General features: G+C 44.7%; 1 protein-coding gene across 2 annotated transcripts; it reads right to left on the reverse strand.

Moving 5' to 3' along the window:
• Window positions 1-43: 43 nt before the first annotated feature.
• On the reverse strand, window positions 44-24,112 carry TTC23L (tetratricopeptide repeat domain 23 like). Of its 2 annotated transcripts, none has more exons than XM_025192614.1 (11): window positions 23,911-24,112; window positions 21,746-21,946; window positions 17,552-17,675; window positions 12,845-13,004; window positions 11,395-11,520; window positions 10,997-11,174; window positions 8,883-8,991; window positions 8,401-8,528; window positions 5,529-5,678; window positions 3,780-3,859; window positions 44-2,371 (listed from the first exon to the last, which is right to left on the reverse strand). In XM_025192614.1, the coding sequence occupies exons 2-11, from the start codon at window positions 21,899-21,901 to the stop codon at window positions 2,332-2,334; spliced, it is 1,251 nt and encodes a 416-aa protein (XP_025048399.1). In that variant the 5' UTR covers window positions 21,902-21,946; window positions 23,911-24,112; the 3' UTR covers window positions 44-2,331. The 2 variants fall into 2 exon arrangements, with proteins under 2 accessions (XP_025048399.1, XP_014381563.1); XM_014526077.2 differs by having other exon boundaries at window positions 21,746-22,000.
• Between the last annotated feature and the right edge of the window lie 262 nt (window positions 24,113-24,374).

Here is a 24,374-nt window from a genome sequence, read left to right on the forward strand (position 1 = left end):
AGGGAAGAAACCACAGTATATATACAACAAGATGCAGCAGCCAGAGCAAAAAGTGTTGTAGGAAATAGCATAGCCAGCTTGATGCATTTCAAGAGAGGACAATTGGAATAATCCAGGGATCAATGAGAGACTTCCATTGTTTTGTTAGGCAACTTGTGTGTGCTCATTTATTTGTATTGCAGTAGGGCCCAAGACCCTCACTCAGCATCAAGGCCCTGTACAGACATAGGGAAACTGCATCCCTATCCCACAGAAGGTGCAAATTAATTTGAAATGAGAACAGGAGGGAAGTGGTGAAGGAGAACAAAGTTGCTGGTGAGAGGATCACGCGATATCAGTTGACTTGTACACTTCACAGGAGTCCAAATCATTTGAAAGTGATATTTAAAATAAGTTCTTACTAACCACTTTATGTAGCACCTGCTGTATTTACCCATTCAGAGCAATAGGGTTCCACTGTTATAATTTTCATAATTGGCGTCACCTAGAATTCATTTTCTAATAAAAGTAGCCCTCAGGGATTTTACAACATCCAAAACCGTAGAAGAGCCATATATTGCTTTGTTTTCATGTTTAATTTACACTTTACATGAGTTTTCCTTTAAGCCAGTAGTTAAAATCACTGTTTTTTCTCCTAACATCTCTAGTTTTCCCTTCAATACAAGTGAGATCACTATTTATCTGAAAGTTGTATCGATAATTATTTGTATATTGCCCTTGAATGTATTGAACTGCTAAGAATGATGTACATTCTCTCTCAAGTGACTAAGAAAGCAAACCACTGCCTGACTGACTTAAATGTATTCACAGTTGTCTGACTTACCTTCTGCTGTATTGATGGACAGATGAGATTTTAACATTACTTTTGGACATAAGACTCACGGAAGTATAGATGTTAAACATGAATGGTCCATCTGAACCCAATTGGTATACTATTTTCTCATCTATGTAACAGCTTTTCTATTACCTATACCACAGTGAGCCTGGAAGGAAGATCCTGAAAAAATAAAACAAGCTGAATGGTAGTAGCCACTAGTAATAACTAACACCATGAATATAGTGGAACAGGGAACCCTAAGCACACAGAATTTTTCCTCAAGGAGGAAGGGCATCCTTTGCATCCCATTGGCTTCACATGGGACCAGATTTACAAAAGGTATTTAGGTGTCATGTCCTATAGTAAGGACTCTGGCAGCCAAGGGTTCAACGTTATGGGGGAAACCCTCAGAAAAGAGTGTGGTCTTTGTCGAGTCCTGTGGGCACTACCTGGGTACTTAGTGACGCCTGGAATGCAGTGCACTGGCTCAGCCATGTCTTATCCAGCTGTGCCCCTGTGCCTAAGTTAAATCATAGGTTTCATGATGACTATAGACTTGTCTAAATGCTGAGGTGAGCATATGGTGGCTATGCTATGGTGACTTCCCATCTGGACACGTTTAGGATGCAGTAAACTACACTATGAGTGTTCAGAAGGGCAGTCAGAGCAGACTGACTGTGTTGTAACTTCCCCACCCAGCTAACGGTGCTGAATGGTGCCGAAAGATAACATAGGCAGCGAGATCTGCAACAGGGGTCGTGTGCCTGCACATTGAAGGACCTGGGCATGTTTCTCTTGAAAAGTGGCCTGGGGTTTCCCAGTCACAGCAGTGCTGAAAACGTTTGCCCCTTCTCTAACAGGAAGTGCCAAGCTGTGGCCAGCAACAGGTGGGAACACAGCTGTAAGGAGTGAAGTTTGCTACAATAAAGGTTTTGAAAGGAAGTCAAAGCCTTAAAGGGAGATTTCATGCTGAGGAGAAGGCATTTGCCCTTTAGAGCTCCCCTGCCGAGCTCAGCTAAATTTAATATTCTCAAAGTGAATTTACCAAAAAAAGCCACTGTGCAAACAGTTCTGGGGAAGAATCATTGCATTTGCTTTCCTCGGGGGACACGCACTCAAGGATGTGTGGAATGTCTTTTAAACAGGCTCTCAAATCCCTGTGTACACATGCTTGGAGCAAAACTCTCTTCCAAAGGGAGCTCTTATTTGTTTTAGACTGCTCTGGGGGAAATAAAGAGCATAACTTACAGACCTCTGCCATGCTGCTCTTATAACCAGTAAGAAAAGAAAATCTAAAGGGAGGCCAGGAGGGGCAAATTTGACTGGGAAGTTAATACTTTCCCACAACCAAAGTGAAATTGCTAATACTTTTCCCCAAGCTGGAAACATGGGGAGTTTGCTTGAGTTTATCCAAAGCAGCCTCCCAGCACTAGCATTCGGTTTTATCTGTGGCACTCTTGCCAAGGCGCTGGGAACACTGTCAGCCCAGTCTGACGTAGCGCTGTCCATCTCTTCTACCCCAGGGGCCTGTTCTCCTCACAAACGGCAGACGACCTACAATAGAGGAGATATTAAATTCACTTTCTTCCCTGGCGCTGTCCCACTCTAGTCATTCTTAGGCTACAAATCCCAGACCCTACTCCTCTGCATGGACAAATGGGACAATCCCATCCTATCTACCTGATGTCAAAATACAAAACACCTACCTGCCCAGATTGCGCTGCTTCTGCACATCCAACCATTTTAGTGTAAAAACACAGCAACAGTCCTGAGAGGAGGGACCAGAGGCCAGGTCTCCCCTCCCAGTCCACCAGGTTTTTCTTCCCTTCTGCTTCCTCTTCTTGGTCTAATGAATCTTGACTTTGCCGCAGAGTGAAACAGGTTCAGGAAGAGGAGGGGTGATGACTGTTCCCCCCCAGAATAGTCCACTGTTTGGCAGGAGGAGGGAACACAGGCTTGAATCTCCTAGGACTGAGGGAACTGAACCTACGCCTCGCTTCGTGGGGGAGGGCTCCAATCAATGGGCTAGTACAACAGGGTGCAATGGCACCATCAGGTCCGCCACTGGTAGCTGCGTTTTATAAGGAAGCGTTGGTTCAAAGGTTGGAAAAACAGTGGCACCAGTGGAGTTTAGGTGCATCCAGATGCATTGAAAGAGACATTTTCACACCTACAATACTGGACTTGAGTGCCCAAACTGTGATTACGTCTCACTTCCAGATGCCAAGCCTTTGTTTGGATCTAGGCCCTAGGCACTAAACCTTAACATTAACGGAACAACAACATCTTTCAGTCAGGAAGGTGACTGTTTTGGAGAATTAAAGTAAGAGTTCAGGAAGAATAAATGATTGTGGGGATTTTCGAAACCGGTTTTGGCAGAGCACATATCAGATGCCAAGAGCTGTCAGGTGCTGCCAGCCCAATCTGAATGAGGGCTCTTGAATCAGCAGCAAGAGACTCCATGTGCTCCTGTTAATTCTGTGAGACAGCCAGGATGATCCTGGCAAATGCTCCAGCTTCAGTGTGCTCCTGCAGTCACATATGCTAACCTTAGAGAGGCCGGAGGATAATTCCTATAGAGGAGATGCAATGAAGGGTCAATACAGGTGGCTTGACAGTATACAAGGCAGCCGGAGGGATGCTGTCTGTGGGCTGCTGTAATTGGTGCAAGGGACCATTTTGGACCCCACAGAAACCCAGAATCCAGGGAGCACAAAGGTGGAGGAGGGCACTGTGGAGGTGGAGGGCACTGTGCCTCTTCTCTGGGTTGCATCCTCAGGATCTCCCACCTTCCAGAGGAGTCCATGCCTTTTTTGTGGATACCAGCCTCTTCCCTGCCTTGAATGTGGATAACACCAATCTGCTAAGTGCCCTGTGGCTGTAACAGTGCCTTGGCTGTGCTCAGTAGTAGCCATAACTGTCCAGCACAACATTACCATGCTACTAATCATCTATTACTCACTTCAACATGTTCAGAAGCTCTCGCATCGCTCTGGGTTTCCCGTGTTGAGGTCCATAAACAGCCAGCTGAATCTGCAAACACTGTGCAGGACAAAGTGGACATAAAAGGGCAAAAACTGGTTCTGAAATCAATCAAGTCACCTGGTAGACAGATTCACTGTGTTTGGCACCTAGTAATCTGTATGTTAGTGAAGAAACACCAGTGTTTCCAAGCAGAAAAGATAAAAAGGAATATAGTGCAACCTCATAGTCAATCTCCCCCACCCCCGAGACCACATTAGACGAGGGCACTAGCTCTCTTCTAATAGAGTAAGTCAATTTGCTGCATCTTGGTGGTGGGAATGTTAAAAGCGGGGGTCTGGAGAATGGTGTTATAAACAGGATTTGTTTAAAGGGGTTGTTTTGGTGTTTGAAAATTTGGCATTAGATTCTACATGGAGACTTCAACTCCCTCCTGCCTAAAGTCACCATCAGTGACTATTTGATTTTAAGGAATCTTTCTGTGGCCTACAGAAAAGCTGCTAGAATCCAAGAGCTCTCTTCTTTAGATGTAAGTGCACAGGTTCACATAGATAATCATAGCATTATTACATGATGCTTTTCATCATCAGGGCCCTCACACTGACTAAGTAATTCACCTGCACAATACTACTCTTTTGATGCAGGTAATATTAACCACTGGGGTAACTGAGGCAGAGACACTGGCTAGGGGCTAGTTTCTCTCCTGCTAGGAAGGGGAAGGGAGCCACTTTTCCTTTTAATTAATGGAGTTTCCTTTTATTAATTCATTAGCATGGAGAACAGGGCGGCAGAAGACCATGCCCATCTCCAGGTAGGCCCGTCCCCTCTTCCCTCAACATCAAATATTCTGGTTATCTTCCCATCTCCAGCTGTATGTTGGCAGCAATCTTGTGAGTTCATCAACACTACTGACTCCAAAAAGAATCCAAACCAGTCCAGCAGCTCTACAGGGATAAAGGCCAGGGTGTGTAGCTGCTTGCCCAGCTTGCCTATGGCACACAGAGGGGCTCCTGGGTGCGTGTGGGATTTATGCAGGTCAGTCTCAGTGCTAACACGAACAGAACCCACACACTAAGCGCTCTGGGAGGCTATAAAAAATGGTAGCCAACCTGAAGCACAGGTGTCACAAGTAACATGGGCAGCCTCTGTGTGGCACGTAGCAGACTGGGGAGGGGACAGGTAGCAGAGCAGCAAATTGGGCAGGGAGCAGAAAGGAGAGTAGTACATCAGGCAGAGAGCATCAGGAAGGATGCTGAAAGCACAACAGCAGACCTGACAGGGAGCACAGGCAAGGGGGCAGCAGATCAGTCAGGGAGCACAAGGCTGGCAGCAGAAAGCAGAGCAGCAGATTTGGCAGGGAAAGGTGATCGGAGTAGCACTTGAGGAGGGTGTGGGGCTAATTTGCAGTTGTGCTAAAAAGGTTGGCCCCCGCTGCCTTAGAAGAACAGAAGCCATTGGACTAACCTGGGCCCTAGAAGCAGTCTAGCTATCACAGCACAGAACTGTGGAGGCTGATTTGCCCTGCTTCTCAGTAAGACTTGTGTTGAGCTCTGTGCTAGGCTACACCCGATTCCTAGGCGAGCTCATTTGAAGCTATCTTGCGCATCTCTACAACACTACTTTGCTACTTGCCATGTAAACCCACCTAAATGTATTTGTACTCAATGCCATTTTGAAACAAACTGGAGATGATAAATCCAAGAAATTATCAGCATAACATTAGTATTACCTTATTGAAGAGCTGATGAGCCTCTCTTATCTCTCCTTCTGCTAAGCAGATACTGCCCATGAGATGGTAAATTTCAACCATCTTCTCACTAAAACCACCATTGATGTCTATGTTGGCCTTTAAGGAATCATCCAGCAGTTTGTAGGCTTGCTAAAGGACAAAAATGCAAAATCTGATCAGCACATAAAATACGGCAGTGTCCGGAACAGACTCCTTAAATGAATGATTGATGTAACTTTTTTGGGTGCCTGTAGATGCATGGGGAATTACAGTGCATTGGAGCAGATTCAATTAACCGAGTTTGCTGGAGTGTTCTAATTAATGCACTCCAGCAGCCTGTGTCTCATGTATTCAGCATCCCTGTACTTCAAAATGGCAGCAGGGGAACTTTAACTAAAGCTCGTTGAATGAGCTTTAGATAAAGCACCCCCCACTGCCATTTTGAAGCACAGGACACTGAATACACAAGGTGCTGCAGGTGCTTTAATTAGAGCACTTCTTGGAGCTGCTCTAATTTAAGCACCCTCTCCCCCCCAAGCATGTGTAAAGATGCCCTTTTAGTTTAACCCTTGAGTTTCTAGAGATGCGCAGCCACTATCCACAAAAATGAAAAACTGCAGGGCAGAGAATGATAGACTGACAGCTACAAAATGACAAATCAGGAAGAGGCCAAAGGTAACCCCCTGTCTCTCTACTAGACATCTTCTTTTCAGTTAGTGCCCTTATCCCAAGTCAAATCAATGTAGGACATACTTGGTCCAGTATTTCACCAATAAGCTTGCGATGGATCATACACTAGGCTGCAGTACATTCTTATAGCCGGTGTATAAGTTTTATTGGGAAAGTGATTTGCGGCTCTGTCCCCTAAAAATAATGTTAGGGCAGAGTTTTCAGAAGCACCCTAAGTGACTTAGGCACTTCTGAAACTGTTACTGTTAGTCCCCTATGTTTCCTTGAGATATCCTTTATCCTCTTAGGGTGAATGCTCGCCCTACAGGGAGAGGGTAAATGTTGCTGTAAAAAACCCTTGTCAACTCATTATTGACTACACAGGAATCACAACAGGATCTTCATCAAACATGAAGGAAATCTGGCCCTTAAATCAAAGGCAAAATACCCTTTGACTTGAATATTTCATGCTGCTATACCTAATGTTAGTGCTCTCAGGTGTATCTGATCTAGATGCAATCACAGACCTTGCTGAAGCAGATAGGCAGGCTAGTCACTCTTCATCAGAACAAATAGAAGGAGTAATTAAGCTCCTTCATGGCCTATGGTATCATATTCATTTGAATTCAAGACACCCTTGAATTTAAGATGCATCAGTATTTTCTGACTCTCAATTCAAGAAACCCCTCCCCCCCCCCCCCAATAAACTGAACCTACGCCTCGCTTCATGGGGGAGGGCTCCAATCAATGGGCTAGTACAACAGGGTGCAATGGCACCATCAGGTCCGCCACTGGTAGCTGCGTTTTATAAGGAAGCGTTGGTTCAAAGGTTGGAAAAACAGTGGCACCAGTGGAGTTTAGGTGCATCCAGGTGCATTGAAAGAGACATTTTCACACCTACAATACTGGACTTGAGTGCCCAAACTGTGATTACGTCTCACTTCCAGATGCCAAGCCTTTGTTTGGATCTAGGCCCTAGGCACTAAACCTTAACATTAACGGAACAACAACATCTTTCAGTCAGGAAGGTGACTGTTTTGGAGAATTAAAGTAAGAGTTCAGGAAGAATAAATGATTGTGGGGATTTTCGAAACCTGTTTTGGCAGAGCAAATATCAGATGCCAAGAGCTGTCAGGTGCTGCCTTTATCCTTGTGCACATTCATAAGGACACAAGCCCTATGGTACAAACCGGAGATTTTTACTTAAATTTCAGATGTAGCCCAATTTTAAAAGGAATAGTTGGTTTGAAAAAGTGTGTTCTCCATTGGAATATGGTAGCTAGGGACAATGGAAACCACCACTCAAGGTTTCACAGGCCATGTACAAGGCTGAGCAGGACTGACTTGTTCCAGCTCTGGTCCCAGGACTAGCTACAAATGATGCATCTGTGTGAAGGCAACAGCACGGCAGCAGCCAGCTTCTAGCCAGAGAAGCAGTTGCAGCTGTGACTAAGAAACAGCGAAGTCTGAGTTGCTCGGGGCACTAAATTGGCTGGAAAGGCAGGTGTGGAAATGTCTGCTTCTGTTTGTTCCCGATGTGCTCAGACGAGCAGGAATTAAGCTGAATACACCAAGTCAATGCCAGTCTCCTATTATCAACTGTCCCCCTTACAAAAATGATCTACAAGTCCCCAGATATCAAATAACTGGTTGGTTGCTTGGTGTGTTGTTACTAAGAGGGTCTTGTCTGTCTCCCACTGTATTTAATAGGAATTTTGTCATTTGATCTCAAGGGAGCAGGACTGCATCTCCTATGGACTTCTACATTTCCAAGTATGAAGTACTTGTCAAGTGACTTGACACATGGTTATGCCAACCTGAATGGAGATCCCAGGTCACTCAGTGCTGCCTTTCACTCAGGCTTCTCCCACCGCTCAAAATAGAACGTGCCTGAGGCTGCCCATAGCACCTGCACTGCACTGCATTGCTGGTGCAAAGCTGCCCGATGGTCAGCAGCGGGTCTGGCATAGGAGGACCTTCATGACACAGCGCTGGCAAAGTGGTTGCTGTGCTACTGTCCCCTCCAGGGGCAGGTAGAGGAGGGGTGACCAGGAAAACCCTACAAATCACAGATGCCTGGTACCATAAAGTCCCCTTGCAACTGTTGGCACTATGCAACACTGAAAGGCACAGGCTGGATTGAGAAGCTGTTGCACTGAGGCATGCAGTAAGTTTGCATACTAGTATTTGTGGTTATGGTTACCTGCTTTTTCCCAACGCGCACAAGCCATTTGCTGAATTCTGTGACAGCTCTCAGTGTCTGGGCGTCATCTGCACTCAGCATCGTCCGATACGCACTGAGGCTCCCTGTGAAATGCATTTCAGCAGCCACTAGAATTAAGCATAGCAATTATTCTTAACAGTTGGTACCTTCCCAATCTCACCTTCACCAGTCTCTTACCCAAAAAATGGATGAACTTTGTAGCTAGAAAAAGGTCTGTTTCTATCTTCCTTAAAAGCAGATGGCCCAATTTTGCCTATTCCTTCTGCTTCAGAGAGGCTTTCATGAGTGGCAGAATTGTCCTCCTGGAGGTAGCGAGAGGTGCCAATACCATGAACTTCAGGTGTTTAATAGCCCGTAAAGCAGCTCACTGATTAAATGTGCATTCCATGCAACATTTTCCCCTTTGTGTTGCAGCATTATAGGGTCTAGGAGAGCCGACTCTGTGTCCAGAAGGCACTTACCAATGTGCTGCTCTTCTCCAGTTGCAGCATAAGCTTTACCCAGCAACAGCCCTGTTTGAGCCGCTTCAATGCTGAGCTCCCTGTGCAAGGCTACACAAATGGAATGTGCCTACAACAAAATTACAGTGATTACTTGAGCTAAATAAGCACAGCGCATGCAGGGGGTATTTTCACAGACAACACCATCTTTGTCAAGTTAGTCACAGGTGCAGAAATGAGGTAACAGTCTGGAACAGGATAATTCCACCCAGCCAAACAGCTTAGCTCCTGATATTTAATATTGCCAGCATTCAGTCTGTCTTCATCCTCCAGTTTTGGCTCTTCCCCAAGTAGCAGGCACTGAAATTAAAACATTGGAGATGGGCCTAAGCTGCGTACTTTGGATTCAGATTTCCAGCCCAACAGAATTTAGGGAAGTTTGTATCCAAGGGTTTGCTTTGTGCCTCCAAAAAATGGAAGTTATTATCAACATTCTGATTCAGGGTAAGATCCAACTCGAAGCCACACAAAAGGTTCATGAGGGTTTGATTCTGGGTATTTTGTTTGCACCATCTTTAAAAGTTATCCTTTATATCTGGTCAGTATTTAAATCTTAGCATGGGTTAAAAGAAAATATTTTGCCTCTGCTTGATGTAGCCAGCAAATTAAATACAGGATCTTCAGTGCCTGAACTTCATAAACAGAGGGGATTAAAGCTCCCTAGGAAAGAGTCATGTGAGAATGACAAGCACTGAGGCACTTTCTAAAAAAATCTCTTTCTAATTCAGTTGGAATAGGGAAAGGCATTTTTATTCTTAAAACCAGTCTCACGCTCAGGTCCTTCATTTGCTGACTAGATTGTACACTTTGTAACTGAGGTCTGGTTCACACACACAGCCCCTTAACTCTTGTGGGGTTGCACTTTTAACTGGAGTTGTCTGCCCTATCAGGAGGGGGGATAAACTAGCACACCACGTCACCTGCTAACAGAAGCATCTGCAGCATGAGTGTTACTGCACAGCATGACCACTCTCAAGAGCAGTTAGAATACAGATCAATGAGGGCCAACATATTTGGCAGGCGTGCCACAAATTAGTCCCACACCCTCCAAGTACCACTCCAATCCCTTTCCCTGCCCAGTTGACTGCTCTGCTTTCTGCCCCCTGGCCTCTCTGATACTGTGCTTCCTGTCCCCTCCCTGGTCTTCTGCCTGCCACATGCAGAGGCTGCCTGTGCCACTTGTGGCACACATGCCATGGGCTGACTACCTCTGGTATAGATGATTCAGAGTAGGATCCTCATGGAGTCAGTGCTTGGTACTTTCCTCATATCTCCATCATCATGACTTTCTGAATTAAAACAATGCATGCATCCTGACCATGACTGGAGGCAGTGGCAGTGCACGGCACATTTGATTGCCACTAGCTTCAAGAGCAAGGTGCCTAACGAAAGTGTTTTAAAATGCCTACTATGTAAAAATCGCCCCCTTTAACTGCTGACTGAATGACAAAAGTGCTCCTTTGTCTGGCAAAGCACATACAGCTCTGGCAAAGAGAGAAGAGCTCAAACGTTTCTGGCATCACCTCAGACTTGCTTGCTAAGTTCCAGGTCTGGTCAGTCCCACCTGCGCAAGCTGGGGTTCCCACAAGACTGACCGAGGGCTTTTGGTGCTGCTGATGAAGTGATATTTTTTGGAAATACCAGTAACTGAGATACAAACCAAGGACTCACATATGAGACTTGTTGCTTTCTGAAGCAGAACTGCTTGAAGGAATTCTAAATAAGAGTTCCTCTACTATTTAAACATCAGTACCTCAATATGTTGCTGAAACTGGGTTCATAAGCAAAGAAGTTGTTTGCCCTCATTGACAGGAATCTATTGAGGAAGTCCAGGCATGAATCGCCATTTACATTATAGACAGAACTGCATTGGCATCAGCAAACATGCACCACAGTGGAGAGACAGTCTACAGGCTACAGAGTTCACGTAATGGCATGCAGTCCATCAAGATCCTTCGGCAAATCATTGTTAATGTAAAGCAAATAAAAGAAGTGTGCCTACAGCACACTCCGAGCAGTGACTCTAACTTAGTTATAAGTCCTGCTGCCCTGAAAAGGATTTTGAGCTTTCTTACCTTCAGTAGATACCCAATGGCTTGTTCATAGTTTTCCTTTAGTTTCTCCATTTGGGCAATTTCCTGATAAAGACTAATCAGTTCTGGAGCCATATCTCCTTCTGCTGAAGTTACAGCAGTGACAGCTTTTTCAAAATAACCCATGGCAAAACCCAACTTGTTCTGCTGCAAACATGTCCTGGAAGAAAGCGAGGAAAATGGGTCCTCTAGTCTAAAGCATGTATCAGAATAAGTACGACATTCAGTCACGGAGACTCTGATCCTGGTCCCATGCACAAAGAAAACTCCTACCAAGTCACGGGCCCTGTCTGATTCCTGTGACATGGTTTTCCAAAGCAGCAGAGATCTAGTCCTCATTTACACATGACATTCAGTTTAGGCCTCCTTCATTTATTTACCTGCCGAGTGCAATGACCAGATCTTTCTGAGATACTTTCAGTCCCGTGATCACTCTCCCATCCAGCTTCTGCAGTTCTTCCATGATCTTCTCTGCCTTCTGCAGATTGACATAAGATTCTTTGCCAGTAGGACAGTCAAGGAAAGCCACCAAAAGCACATGCCATCAGCCAAACAAACGCAATCGCATAACCAGAAACTAATCTTTACCATTTCTTTGCTCAGACATTTGTTTCCAGAACAGTCTCTGCACATTGACCAATACCAGTTGAGAAGCATGTTTGTTGCTTTGCCTTCTCTGTTGCTTCCTCGCAGGAAGTGACTTTGGCAAGGGAGTGGGGGCTTAAAGGAAATAGTGATTTCCTTTAAGATTCCTTTTAATAGTGAATTACTCACAAAGTCTATTGATGTGCTGGCTTCTCTCCTCAGAAAATGGCGTGCACTAGAAAGAAATGGCTTGCACTAGAAAGAAATGAAGAAAAATGGCTTTCACTTGAAAATTTATTTGATTATCTGGACTTAGTCCAATAAAATATATCATCCAAAGAAATCCTTGCGTCCCACATTACTCACAAAAGCAGCCACCATGGTCCCATACATGGATCTGCAAATGTATGTGGTGTTCCTCAAAGTATAACACAAGCCACACACTGCCCTGAGGCCTCTGCAAGTAAAGAGGGATGAAATATGATGTTGGATATGAGGGATGGAGGATGGAAAAGTAAAGGGAAGGGCTGAGGGGGACTATTCCCTGCTCTGACTGTCTCTGGATTCCCGTAGGATTTTTCGCTTGTGGTCAAGCCTTCCAGTGACATTTTGCTTTTGTAGAAATCTAATATCACTTTTTGGGACAAAACTGCCAAAAAGAAATACCAATTTTAGTTTTTGGGGACAGCCTTCCCTTGTACAACAATATAGGGTGGGTAAAAGCGGGTAGTAGACTGTTTGGCTGTGCCTTAAATGCAAAACTGCAAGCCATTTTCCACAAATGGTTATGGTCAGAAGGCTCCTGAGATCAGCTCATCTGACCCGCTGTATAACACAGAATTTCATTCAATTACTGTCTTAGTGAAACTCACAGCTTGTGTTTAGCTGAAGCATGTTCCAGGAAGGCATCTAGTCTGGATCTGAAGACAGCAAGTAATGGAAGATCCGTCACCTCTTGTGACAGTTTGTTTTAACACCTGACCACGGTTAAAAAAGTGCCTTTTTTTGGTCCTACTCTTGATTTAACAACTCCCTGTGTTGGGCAGGTCACTAAATGTCTTTGACCTCTGTTTTTCCATCTATACCACCCACCAATGCCCACCTTGCTGTACAGGATGGTTTACCATTGAATGAACATGCAGTTGCTTAAAGGTGAAAAAGACCACGTAACATTCATGATGTGACATTTAATAACCATTTTGTATTAGACACTTTAATCTGAAGTATTTTCACAGGCAAGGATATTTGTTTTGTGCCAGGTGGGCTGTCCCCAAGGTATAGTAGAGAGTCACGAGTGTTCCTAAGATTTCTCCCTTTTCTCCCAGAGATGGTGAGGGAAGGTGCCCCCGTGTGAGAAGGGCACGTCTGGCTGATTCAGCATGCTGTATGGCCTGTGCAGGCAGACCTGGAAGACAACAGCTCGCTCACAAAACACAGAGAATATCCAAGCAGATGTCTGTCCTGAACTATTGGAGCTCTGTAGAGAGACACAAATTAGTCACTGGAGGAAAAACCTGGCATTATTGATGTCTGTGAGAACTGTGCCATTGACTTTTTGAGACTAGGATTTCACCCCCAGTCCATAAGAAAACAATTAGAAGAGTACAAGGAAGAAGATAAGCCCTTCCAGCTATCATGGCTCCCCACAGAACTACTGTGCCAATAGAGAAGATGCACCTAGGGAAAATATGTAGATAAAGGAACACAGCATAGTCATGGCTTATGCAACCCCTCCTCCACAATACATAATGTTTTATGGAAATAAGATTATTAATTTTATATTTAGTCCTAATGTCCCCCTTGCCAAAGCCCCCATACAATGCAGCCATCTGTGTACCATCACCCGTACATTGTGTCCACAACTTTCCTCTCCTTGGGGAGTCAGAGTACCATCAGGCAAGAAAATACCTAATTGCTATTTAAAAAAATCAGCCAGCAGCCAGAAAAGGCAGACTGCTCTGAGTACACTCTTTGCATCTCTGAGCATTAAAGCAGGTTCTGACTCAGTAAACTGTAGGTCACAGGTGCGATCTCCCAGCTGAGAAATACATTGCTAGGCAAATCCTCAGATGAGCAGGGAAGTTGCCCATAATTGTATTTCAGAGAACTTTGCCAGCACTAATTTCTCCATATATTTTCTTTATCACTAGGAAAGGAAAGGAAAGGAAAGGAACCAGGGCAGCCAAATCCATTGCAAGACATTTATTTCTGCTTCCTCACAGACTTCTCTTATTACTAGTACTTATATAACTTTGGTGAGCACACAAATAAATTTACCCAGATTGCCATAGGCTTAGCCAGATAACGGGTCCATTGAGTCTGGAATCCATCTCTGACCACACCAGATCATAGAGAAGTCAGGCTGGAAGGAACCTTGGTCGGTCATCTAGTGAGTCCAAACCCCTGGATCAGGCAGGGTCACACCTATCCAAACTACCCTATACTAATCCATTGTCTAACCTCTTAGCAAAACTACATCCACATATGGCAACCAGCAAAGCCCAGAAGCATAGGAAATACCTATAGGAGAACATAGGTGTAGCTGCTCCTAAAGCATGTCCAACCAGTGGTTGTCCAACCTCTTCTTGAACACCTCCAGTGATGGGGAGTCCACAACTTTCCTAAGCAGACTATTCCACTGCCTCACTGTTCTAGAGTGAAGATGTTTTCCCTGACACCCAATCTAAACCTACTGTCCTGCAACTTCAAGCCACTGGTCTGTATCCTCCTCTCACAGAAAAAAGGTGTTTTCCCTCTTCTTTATGGCAGCCCTTCAAATACTTGAAGACTGCTGTCATGTCCCCTCTTCGGTGCCTTTCCCACAAGCTGAACATGCCTAGCTCCTTCAGACTCTCATGTGATTTGGCCTTTATCATTTTTGTCACCTGCTTCTCGACCCCCTCTAACTTTTCCATGTCTTTTTAAAAATGCAGATCCCAAAACTACACACAGTACTATAGATGAGGCCTACCCAGTGCTGAATAGAGGCACTATTACTTCCTGTGTCTTGCACCTAATGCTTCCATTAATGCATCCCAAAACTGCATTTGACTTTTGTGCTCCAGAGAGAGATGGAAGAAACAACTATGAAATCATCATCATTGTGAATTCCTGTAAGGTTTTCTCTCATCTCCACCAACCCATGGTTAGCTTGTCCTCATATTAGTTTTACAATCACATTTTGTGTGACCTTGCACATTCTTTGTATCTATGCAAATGTCCAGTCCTTCCTGAACCCCCCAAGTCTGTGTTCAGTGGTGTCCCGTGGCAATGAGTTCCATAGCTTTTACATTGTTGAAAAATCATTTCAGTTTTGAATTTCAGTTACAGTAAGTGTACCCTTGTCCTCATTTTAAAAGGAAAAAATATATATATTTGTTACCTTCCTTCTGAGCCAGGGTGACTGTCATTCAGGTCAACATGTAACATTAGTTAAAATAAGGGCAATATAAATCAACATATTTGAAGGCTATAAGAAACTACTGGGATCATCTCTTCTGTTCCTCTGCATAATACAGAGCAAATAATCCCATCTGATTTTTTCTGTATCAAACCTCTAAATACAATTTGAGCTATGGCACATCTTTTAGCTATTGCTGAAAATGTTGCTGTGCCAATTGAGTTTTCTATTCTGGTCTTTGAACATTTTGTTTTCCTTGTTTGACAACCATGACATACAGTTAAGAGGATTCAGTAATTCTCCACACTTATTTATTACTTTAAATTATCTTGCCTTTCATCTCTCTGGCATGTAAATTATGTCCCCTTAAGCACTGTTAGGCAGGAGGCAAGAAAATATTACAGAGCTCTGTCTGAGAGCAAGGGGATGAAATTGTCCCAATGCATTTAGGTTTCTGCCATTAAGAAACTAAAAAAATGCTCAGTTTTGATGCATGTGAACCTTTCTTATATTTTTAATATCCTTAGTTTGTTAATGTGCTTTTCTGTGTATTCAAGGTCTGTGTCTAGGGAACGCACTGGTTCATTCTTTTCTTTATTAAACTGAAGCTAGATGGCAGCATCACTCCAGCTTTCAAACTTAATTGTAGTTCCAATGCCCCTTACTTTGTAGGTTAACACATACATGTCAGTGCAGTCCCATTCCCCAGGCACTGTCTTGATGCAAGCCAGAGGGGCAAGCAGACAGCACTGTATTACTTCAAGCTTGCTGAGCTCGTACAGAAGCTTGATTTCTAGTATGATATCCAAAATGCAAGTTGAAAGCTTATCTTATAAATTGTAAACTTTTTTATGAGCAACTGTATGACTGGAATAAGTCGCTGAGTTGCACAAGCACATAAACCATGCAGTTCCTGTTATGAATTACATTTTAGGCTTGTACTTTGGTGAGCTTTGTGGACCATAGCCTTTCCTTATTTACTTCACTTCTAACTTTCAAGAGTGAAAGAGGAGCTTCTGTTTCTAACATGATTTTAAATTCCTGTTTTCCTACCCCCATTCCTAAGTAATCAATTATTGTGCTCGAGGTCGGCTTATGGAAAGGACAAGAAAGGATATTACAGAGAGCGTGATACCAGCCCTTCCTCTGTCAGATGATGGAGACTATCATGATGAACTCTCCTGCCATGAAGCTTAAGTCAGCCATGTGATAAGTATGCTGCCTTCAAAGATAAGACACAAGTATGAATAAGTGGTTCTTGAAGCATCATAAACTGAGCATGGGCAGTCTGCCTAGTGGTTAGCACAAGGCCCAGATTGGAGGTCAGCTGGGGAATAGCTGGGTTGAAGCCAGGAGATTGGAGTCTGAGACAGAGCTGAGTCAATAGGCAGAGGCAGAGGACAGGAGGCAAGCCAGGTCAGTACCTGGAGTCCGAGTACAAGACAGAGCAAGGCGTGAGGCAGAGGCAATAATCAGAGTCTGGGCCAGGTTTAGCAACAGTATGCTGAGCCAGGGGCTGGAGACAGGAACACCGGGAACAGCAGAATAGTTTGAAGGCAACAACAACCTTACTGCTCAGGCAACTTCATGCTTCCCATATAGGCCTTAAATAGGCTGGAGGGACCAACCCCATCTGGGAGTCCCAGCCAATTAGGGGTCAGAGATTGGAGGCCTTCACAGCAGCGGGGGAGAACAACAATGACAACTCATTTCCTACTGGCCTGCCTTCGGCTACAAATAGTACCCTGGTGCCAGGCTGTGCTGGTGCTTGCCTCTAGAGCCCCCAGGTCCAATGTCTGAGACCAAATCCCGACGCTTCCAACCATCCAGTCCTTGGCCCAGTTACACTTCCACATATGAACCTGTTGAGATCTTACAGAGAAGAATTGAAACCAGTTTTATCCTTGAATAAATATTGACTCCTGGGAATAAACCAAGTATGATTTGAGCCTATTGATTTCTAAAATTTTAGAAAAAGTATTATACAACCTGATGCGAACATGTACATTGGTCCTCCTGACACCAGCATCCTACTTCTCAGAGTAGCATTGCTCCTCTAGCTGGCAGTTGCAGAATTTGGAGCTCTGTAGGTCATCTTTCCCCATGAAGGAAACATCAGTGACACAGGCTGTGACATACATTATACCGGTCTTGGAGAAGAGGTGGCCACAAACAGCACACAAGCTATGCAAGCTGCTGTCTCTGCAGAACGTTCTCCAAATATAGAGAATAAGGCAACACCCAGCTTTTCTGAAAGAACCACTTCAAAAGAAGCCATAACAACCACCTAGCATTTATTCAAGGGCTAAACACTTGCTTGCACAGAGAGAAATGGGACAATTTTATATAACACTGCCTGCTTGCATCTCCTTCCACAATGTGTGCTCTGATAACTCGTGTGGACCTGCAAAGACATATACATGTACATAACCACTCATCTGGTAGCCTTGTTTGTGAACATGTGTAAATATTTGTGTGACTTAAGTCCTGAAACCAGTTTTAGACTCTTTCATGTTTCTGAACTAGGGCAACTGAGAGCAGAAGATACACACCTTGCAAAATCAGATAGCCGTGAGCAAGACTGGTAAATGCTTGTGCCATTTTCCAGTGCCCATCTCCATGGATGATTCTAGTAAGAGCCACATATCGGATCAGTTCCCTGATGGCTTTATGAACCTGAAAAACAACACAACATAGGCAATGTGATTTCTTTTTGTTTAAAAAGAAATATCATTTGAGGCTCCATATAACCCCTGGAAGTGTTTTATTTCCCCTAAGCTGGGTGGAGAAATATATACACATAGATAAGAAAATAAACTGAAGCCTTGAATGAGCTGATGTCAGAATTACACAGAAAAAAAGGATTCATGCTTTGGATTCACATGGATTCAGTTACAGCTTCCTCTTGCCTTGAACACTGCAGTCACTTGCCTCCCTGACTTTCACTTCATCCTCTTCAATCCAGCCAAAATGCTGCTGGCAAATATCAGTTTCACGTCACTCAGACCAAATCCATCCCGCCTCTCTTAAAGACACTTCTCCGACTTCCCCTTATCTTTAGGGTTTCTGCCTTCACCTTCAAGACTCAATGCAGCTTAGCACTTACCAACCTCTGTAAATTTTTTTTGTTCTCTATTTCATCTCTTCCATTCTCCCAAAGCCACCTGACCTGCTGCTTTCTTTTGTGTCTTCTTTTCACTGTCATCTCTGTGCTTCCTTCACTGGGGATCCTAATGACTGTAATTCCTTTCTGTCATGTTTTTGCTCTCTAAGCACTTTAAATAACATGAGAAAACTGCAGCAGCACTGCTGGATTCTAAATAACTGTGTTTACTAAGTATATGCTAACAGACAAGGCCTGGCCACATGTTCGTTATATCTATGTGCATGCATGTGCGCACACACACCAGTTGCTTTGTTAGATCCAGTGATTTCTTCAATGGTCCACTAGAGGACTCTCAAACTTAACAGAGTAGTAGTACCTGGTTCCTATATGCTATTCTATCTGCCAGGAGTACATATTGCAGGGGTATATATCCTATATACCAGGAGTACTCAAGCCCCAGCCCATGGGCCAGATTTGCCCCACCTGTGTCCTGTCATTTGGCCTGCAGGGCTCCCCACAGGTCTGAAAATGTGGTCCTGGGGGATCGGTGGTACTACTTCCCTGTTCCCAAATTTTCAGATCTGTGGGGAGCCTTGCAGGCTGGATAGCACAGCTCTGTGCACTGTATCAGGCACACAGGGAGGTGCAGGGCCTGATCCTGGCATGCAGAGCTATGCAGGGGTAACATGGGGACCCAGGGCCAGCTCCTGGTGCACAGGGCCCAATCCTGGTGTGTGGGGCCTGATCCAGTCTGCAGGGCCAAAAGTTTGAGTACCGCTGTGCTGGTTTTTATGCTTTTTATGACAGAATTCTCCCTTAAAAACAGTTTAAGAAAAAGGAAAGGGAAAAAAAAAAGAGATCAAAACCAAGCAATGTGGCACAAAGGGGACACATGCTCTAGTTAATGTGGCTTAATCACTCCTGTGATGTTGTCTTCTACCTTTCATCTCCTGCAAGTTCTTCAGGGTAGAAACCTTGTTTCCCCACTCAGCTTTCAGGGACCTTATAATTAATTTATGCTCAGTAAAAGCAATAGCATCCAATTTACTGAATTGTATTGATGTGACAAGACATACAGCTGTTGCATCCATAGAAGAGGTTTCATAGGAAGGCTCTGGCCCATGTGTCTACTGAGCATTTACTACTGGACTATCACAGACCACAGCTGGTCTATTTTGTGGCTGTAAGGCCAGATTTGCATCTACTGCCAGATCAGGAAATGCTCAGAAAGAATTCCCTCAGCAGACAACTGATGTAAGTAGCTCAAAAAGCACCTTTCTATGGCAGGATTCAGAATATATTGATGCAGGTAAGCCAACAAAGAGATCTTTGCTTAAGGGAAGAATAATGGGATGGAGCAGCAGCAGGCTGAAGAATTTGTCAAGACAGCAAATACCAAGGGACTATTAATATCCCCGTATGTTCGAGAAAGTAATTCTCAGAAATGTTGTGGTGATGACTAACACCTCTCTGCTGCCATGCTTAGGCCTTGAGATGTATTTTTGGCTCCTTGAGGATGCTTGCTAATTCTTTGATGCTTTCCTTCTAGGAGCTGAATGATCTGGCTGATGATTACAAACAGAAAAGCCTCTGACAGGAAAGGACCTACAAACTGCCTGGGGAAAGGATGATCAAAATGTCAGTTTTGCTACCATAAAAATGAATGAAATGCACTAGTTAAACAGCAACTCTCTCCCCACCCCCCTTTCCACACACACATTTAAAGAAGTCATTTAAAACGCATTCGGAGGATTTATTATCTTCTACATGCAAGTTTGAGAGATTTCTCTTCCTACAGGAATAGAGGCATATATTTCACCCCCAGCCTGAACTAAGCAATTGGGAGGCATGGGTGCTATAAAACTGGACCCTTTCCAATTTGGCATGAGAGGCTGATAAGCTATAGACATGACTCCAATGAGCCCCACTCCTCTTCCAGGCTGGTACAGGTGAGGTACTGGATGCCAGCACCACCACTTGTGGGGCTTGTGCAAGAGGAGTAATCCTCCTCACTGGGGTATGAGTTTGGTAAAAGGTCCACAACCCCTCATCACTTGGTTATTAGCTTTAAATTACCCTTAACTGGAAATTACCCACAGTTACCATCGGATGACTTAGTCATGTATGGCTGTAAAATGGATTAGTCATCTGAATCTGCTTCCTAGTAGACAGGAAACATATTGCTAAAACAGCCATCAGAGAGTGTTCCTACTTAATACCAGCCAGTCAGCGGAGAGCCAGACTTACCTTAACTACCATCAGCCTTTTGGAGGTGTCCCCTCCAGGATAGGTCTACACCTATTAGGGGAAGCCGTGGACTATGTAAGCACAGGAGTTCCTGGCTCCAGGAAAGTCCTGGCTCTGGGGAACACAAAATGGACCAGGTCTAAGGCACCCTGCACAGCTGGCTGCTTTGAAGACAGATCCTGGAAGCCTGGATTCCTCCACAGCCCACAAGAAAACTAAGGACACTATCAGAATCAGAGATGTGTTTGCAAATCATTTCATGCAACAAAAGGCTGCCGAGAGACATGAAAAACAAACAAACAGACAAAAAAAAGTGCTTTATCAGAAGAGGCAGTGCGTTAGTCTGACCCAGCTCCATAGCATCTGTATAGATCACGTGCTTCAGTGGGACTTTTTGGTGCTTTTATCTAAAGCTGATTCAATCAGTTATTCGATAAACCCCAAAAAGCCCTGCTGAAGTGCCTGATCTATACAGATGTTGGGTGAGCTGGATCCAACTAACATGATGCCTCTTCTGGGCATGTGCTGGGCTTGGCGCAGCAGCATACTGAGTTTAAATAGATTTGAGGTGATCAAATGGCATAAAATGTTTTGGGGGTTTTTTTACATCAGTAAGCAGTGTGTTTTCTGATGCAGCTCTGCTTTGTGGGAAAAATTCCAACTGGCTCTAACTGAGGTCACTTAGCTAGATACTGCACGAACGCAGAACCAGAGACAACTGTTACCTAAAGAGGTTATAACCTAGAGACTAGACAGATGCAGGAAGTGTTACTACTCCCACTTCACCAAAAGGGAACTGAGGGCACATCTACAGGAGATGCTTTATTGCACGGCAGAGCTAAATATTGTGCAGTGAGCGTCGGCATCTACACATGCAGACACTCACTGTGCAGTAATTGGCTCTAATCATGCATACATTTGCTATCTGCAAATGCAAGTAACAAATTTTACTGTGCAGTAGTGCACGTGTAGATGCCTGACCGAGCGCAAATGTTGTGTTCCCAATCAGCCGGGCAGCAATGGAAAATTTCTCCCTGCCTCGGGAGCTGCCTGCTGCTGGGGTGGGCTCCACCACTGGAGTCTGGGTGGGGACAATGTCTCCCTGCCCCAGCAGCAGGGGGCTCCCAGACCCCACTCCACAATCATGGGACCCAGGCGGGGAGATCCTTATCTCCTGGTCCCAGCACTGCGGTGAGGGACCCTGTGGGGCTGGCTCTGAGAGATAAGGACCTCCCAGCCTGGGTCCCGGGACCAGAGGGAAGAATCTTCCAGCGCCGGCCCCACGACTGCAGAGCTAGTGCTGTGAGATAAGGATGGAGGCATTTTAAGGAGTTTTAAGTAGAAACAATTACACACAGGACTTTTGTTTAGTAAGTTATAAAAAGAATATCACCTCTTTCTCTTCCATGAACTTTTCTGCCATTTTCATTGCTCCTTGCAGTTTCTCCCTGGGTGTTGAAGCCCAGTCTGTACAGAGTGGCTCTGTCCTCATTGTCTTCTCTTCTCCTTCATTATCTCCTACTGTGCTCTCATTGTTTGATTCATCCATATGTACAGAGGCAGCTGTGCTTGTTTCGTGGACTCTGATTAGAATCTATTGTAAGGTTATATCGCTGGGGAGATTTATTGCAGATTCATCTGTTCTATGCTGCACAACATTTAAACATGAAACAGGGAAAAATGCTTGAAAATATTACTATTAGGATGTGAATGAAAAACAAAAGTGGCAAGTTAAAGGAGGAATTATAGGTTGCTGGGCCTGCAATGCTAAAAAAAAATTTAAAAATCTCCCTTTGGAAATGAAGTTAAGCGACTTACACGTGACACGGAGAATCCACAGCATTCTGCCTGGATTTTGTAGGAATACACATCAGGCTGGCTTGCATTTCCTTTTTCCCAAGGAATACTAAGGAGATCTGAACTGACTGGTTACACCCGCTCAAAAGTAATGTGGAGGATAAATATATTTGCACAAAATACTTGAGCAGCAGAAGCAATGACTATTCAAATAACCTCCCTTTAGAGTTATTGCTTAATGTGCTAATCAAAACTCTCGCTCTTACTTCACACTGCCTCCATCTGTCCTGTGTCCTCCTGCCCCTTCATAACAACAAGTCTTAGATCTATAGGCAGTGATAATTTTCTCGTTGTACATCAACACAGCGCTAAGCAACAATGGGCACTGTTCTTAACTGGGGCCTTCAGGCTTTACTACAACAATATAATATGTTTCTTTATTATTTATATTGCAGTACTTAATTTTCATGGAGCAGGAGACTGCTGTGCTAGCTGTACAAACATGAAATAAAAACAGTCCCTTCCTAAAAGCACTTGCAATCTATATATAGGAGGAAATAATGCTTTCATTGTTTCATAACGCTGGATCATCTCAGTTCACGTCTATGTTGTTTTATACTGCTCCATAGAGAAAAGGAGAAACAGCCTCAAGTCCCAGACTTTTAAAAATGTTCACAGCTTTACTTTCCATTTGTTGAAACTGGCCCTGGCCAATCACATGCATCACCAGCAGGGAACGACTGGTCCTAGAGGGGTTTGTTGCACCAGGGAATAACATCTAAATAAAAATGGAGCTGGGTGGCCTGTTCCCATCTAGTTGATATTCTACTACACTCAGAGCAGAGTACCCACAGGCAGTTGTGGAGGCTGATAACAACCAGGATCATAAGGGGATTAGGTAAATTCATGGAGAACAGACCCATCAGTGGGTATCAAACCTCAGTGGGTGCAGCCTCAAAACTAGGACTTCTGAGCCTCTGAATGCTGGAAACTGTGGCGCGAGGGAGGGTTGGGAGGGGATGGCGAGGGGCAGGGACAGATCAGGCTAGATGCACCATGCTTAAACACTCATCCCCTTCACATCCACTCTCTCCTGCTGGGAAAGACAGGCCAATTTGTAGCATGACAACAGTGGACTGAGGCCCACCAGGAACTACACATCCCACTAACTGGCGGGAATAAAAACAATAAAATAGGAGCATAGGTTGTAGGTTACTAACTAGGGTGCCAAGGGAGGACGCTAAGCAGGTAAGTGCGGCTAGTGCCCATGGCTTCTCAAATGTATCTAAGGAGCCATGGGATGGACGCTGAGCAAGGTGGGCTTGTGGTCTGACCCAGAATCAGCTCCTATGTCCTTAGCACATTGCTGACTCCTTCCCTATCCCTCTCCCTCCAACATCACCCAGAGCACAGGCATAAACATATTCTTGTAATCTGGGCAGGAGATCATTCTTGAGTTGTTGGATTAGATCTGATAGCCTTGGGATAGTGGGGCCTGTGCCCACAAAAACAAGACAGATAAGCAGAACCAGGTAGACCCTCTCCCGCTCCCCACCGCAGCACAGAGACATGGCTGAAGGACCTGGCTCTTAATGACTTTCCACTTCACATTACAATACACCATTCACTGCTGCCCAGAGACCCGGGGGGGGGTGTTCCTCCCTGCTGCCTGCCTGCTCCCCCTCACTGCATGGTCCATGGTCTAGTGACTGTAATATAGAAATGACACAGCTCAGAGGAGGGACAGACACAAGTAATCACCTGCTGACTGCAGTGGAGCGAATGCCCAGCAAGAACTACTCCTCCGCTGAGCAGGGCCAGGCGCCTGCTCTCAGCTCTGCAGCCATTTGCTCCGTGCTCCTTCCATGAAGGACTTGTTCAGTTCTGGCAGGTTCATTCAATGTCATTTCAATGAGTCAATTAGCAGGCATCTCTCCTCCTCCTGTATAATCTGGAGCCTTTGTTCTCCCTTTTCCCCAAGTCAGAGGCTTTTGTGACTGGCTCCACCCCCACGCTGTAGTCCTGACAACCACATGCATGGCCCCAAGCTGTAGTCTGGGTGACAGTACACTCACACATGTACACACACATGCACGCACGATTGCCCCATCACCTGGGTCAGGTACATTGTGCAGGTGTTTTCCATTGTGCACAACAGAGCCTTCAGCATCAGCATGATCTGAATCAAGGCCAGCCTGCTTTAAGATGAGTACATAGACAGCAAT

The sequence above is a fragment of the Alligator sinensis genome, unplaced genomic scaffold (assembly GCF_000455745.1).
Source record: "Alligator sinensis unplaced genomic scaffold, ASM45574v1 scaffold536_1, whole genome shotgun sequence".
In the NCBI taxonomy this organism is placed as follows: Eukaryota; Metazoa; Chordata; order Crocodylia; family Alligatoridae; genus Alligator; species Alligator sinensis.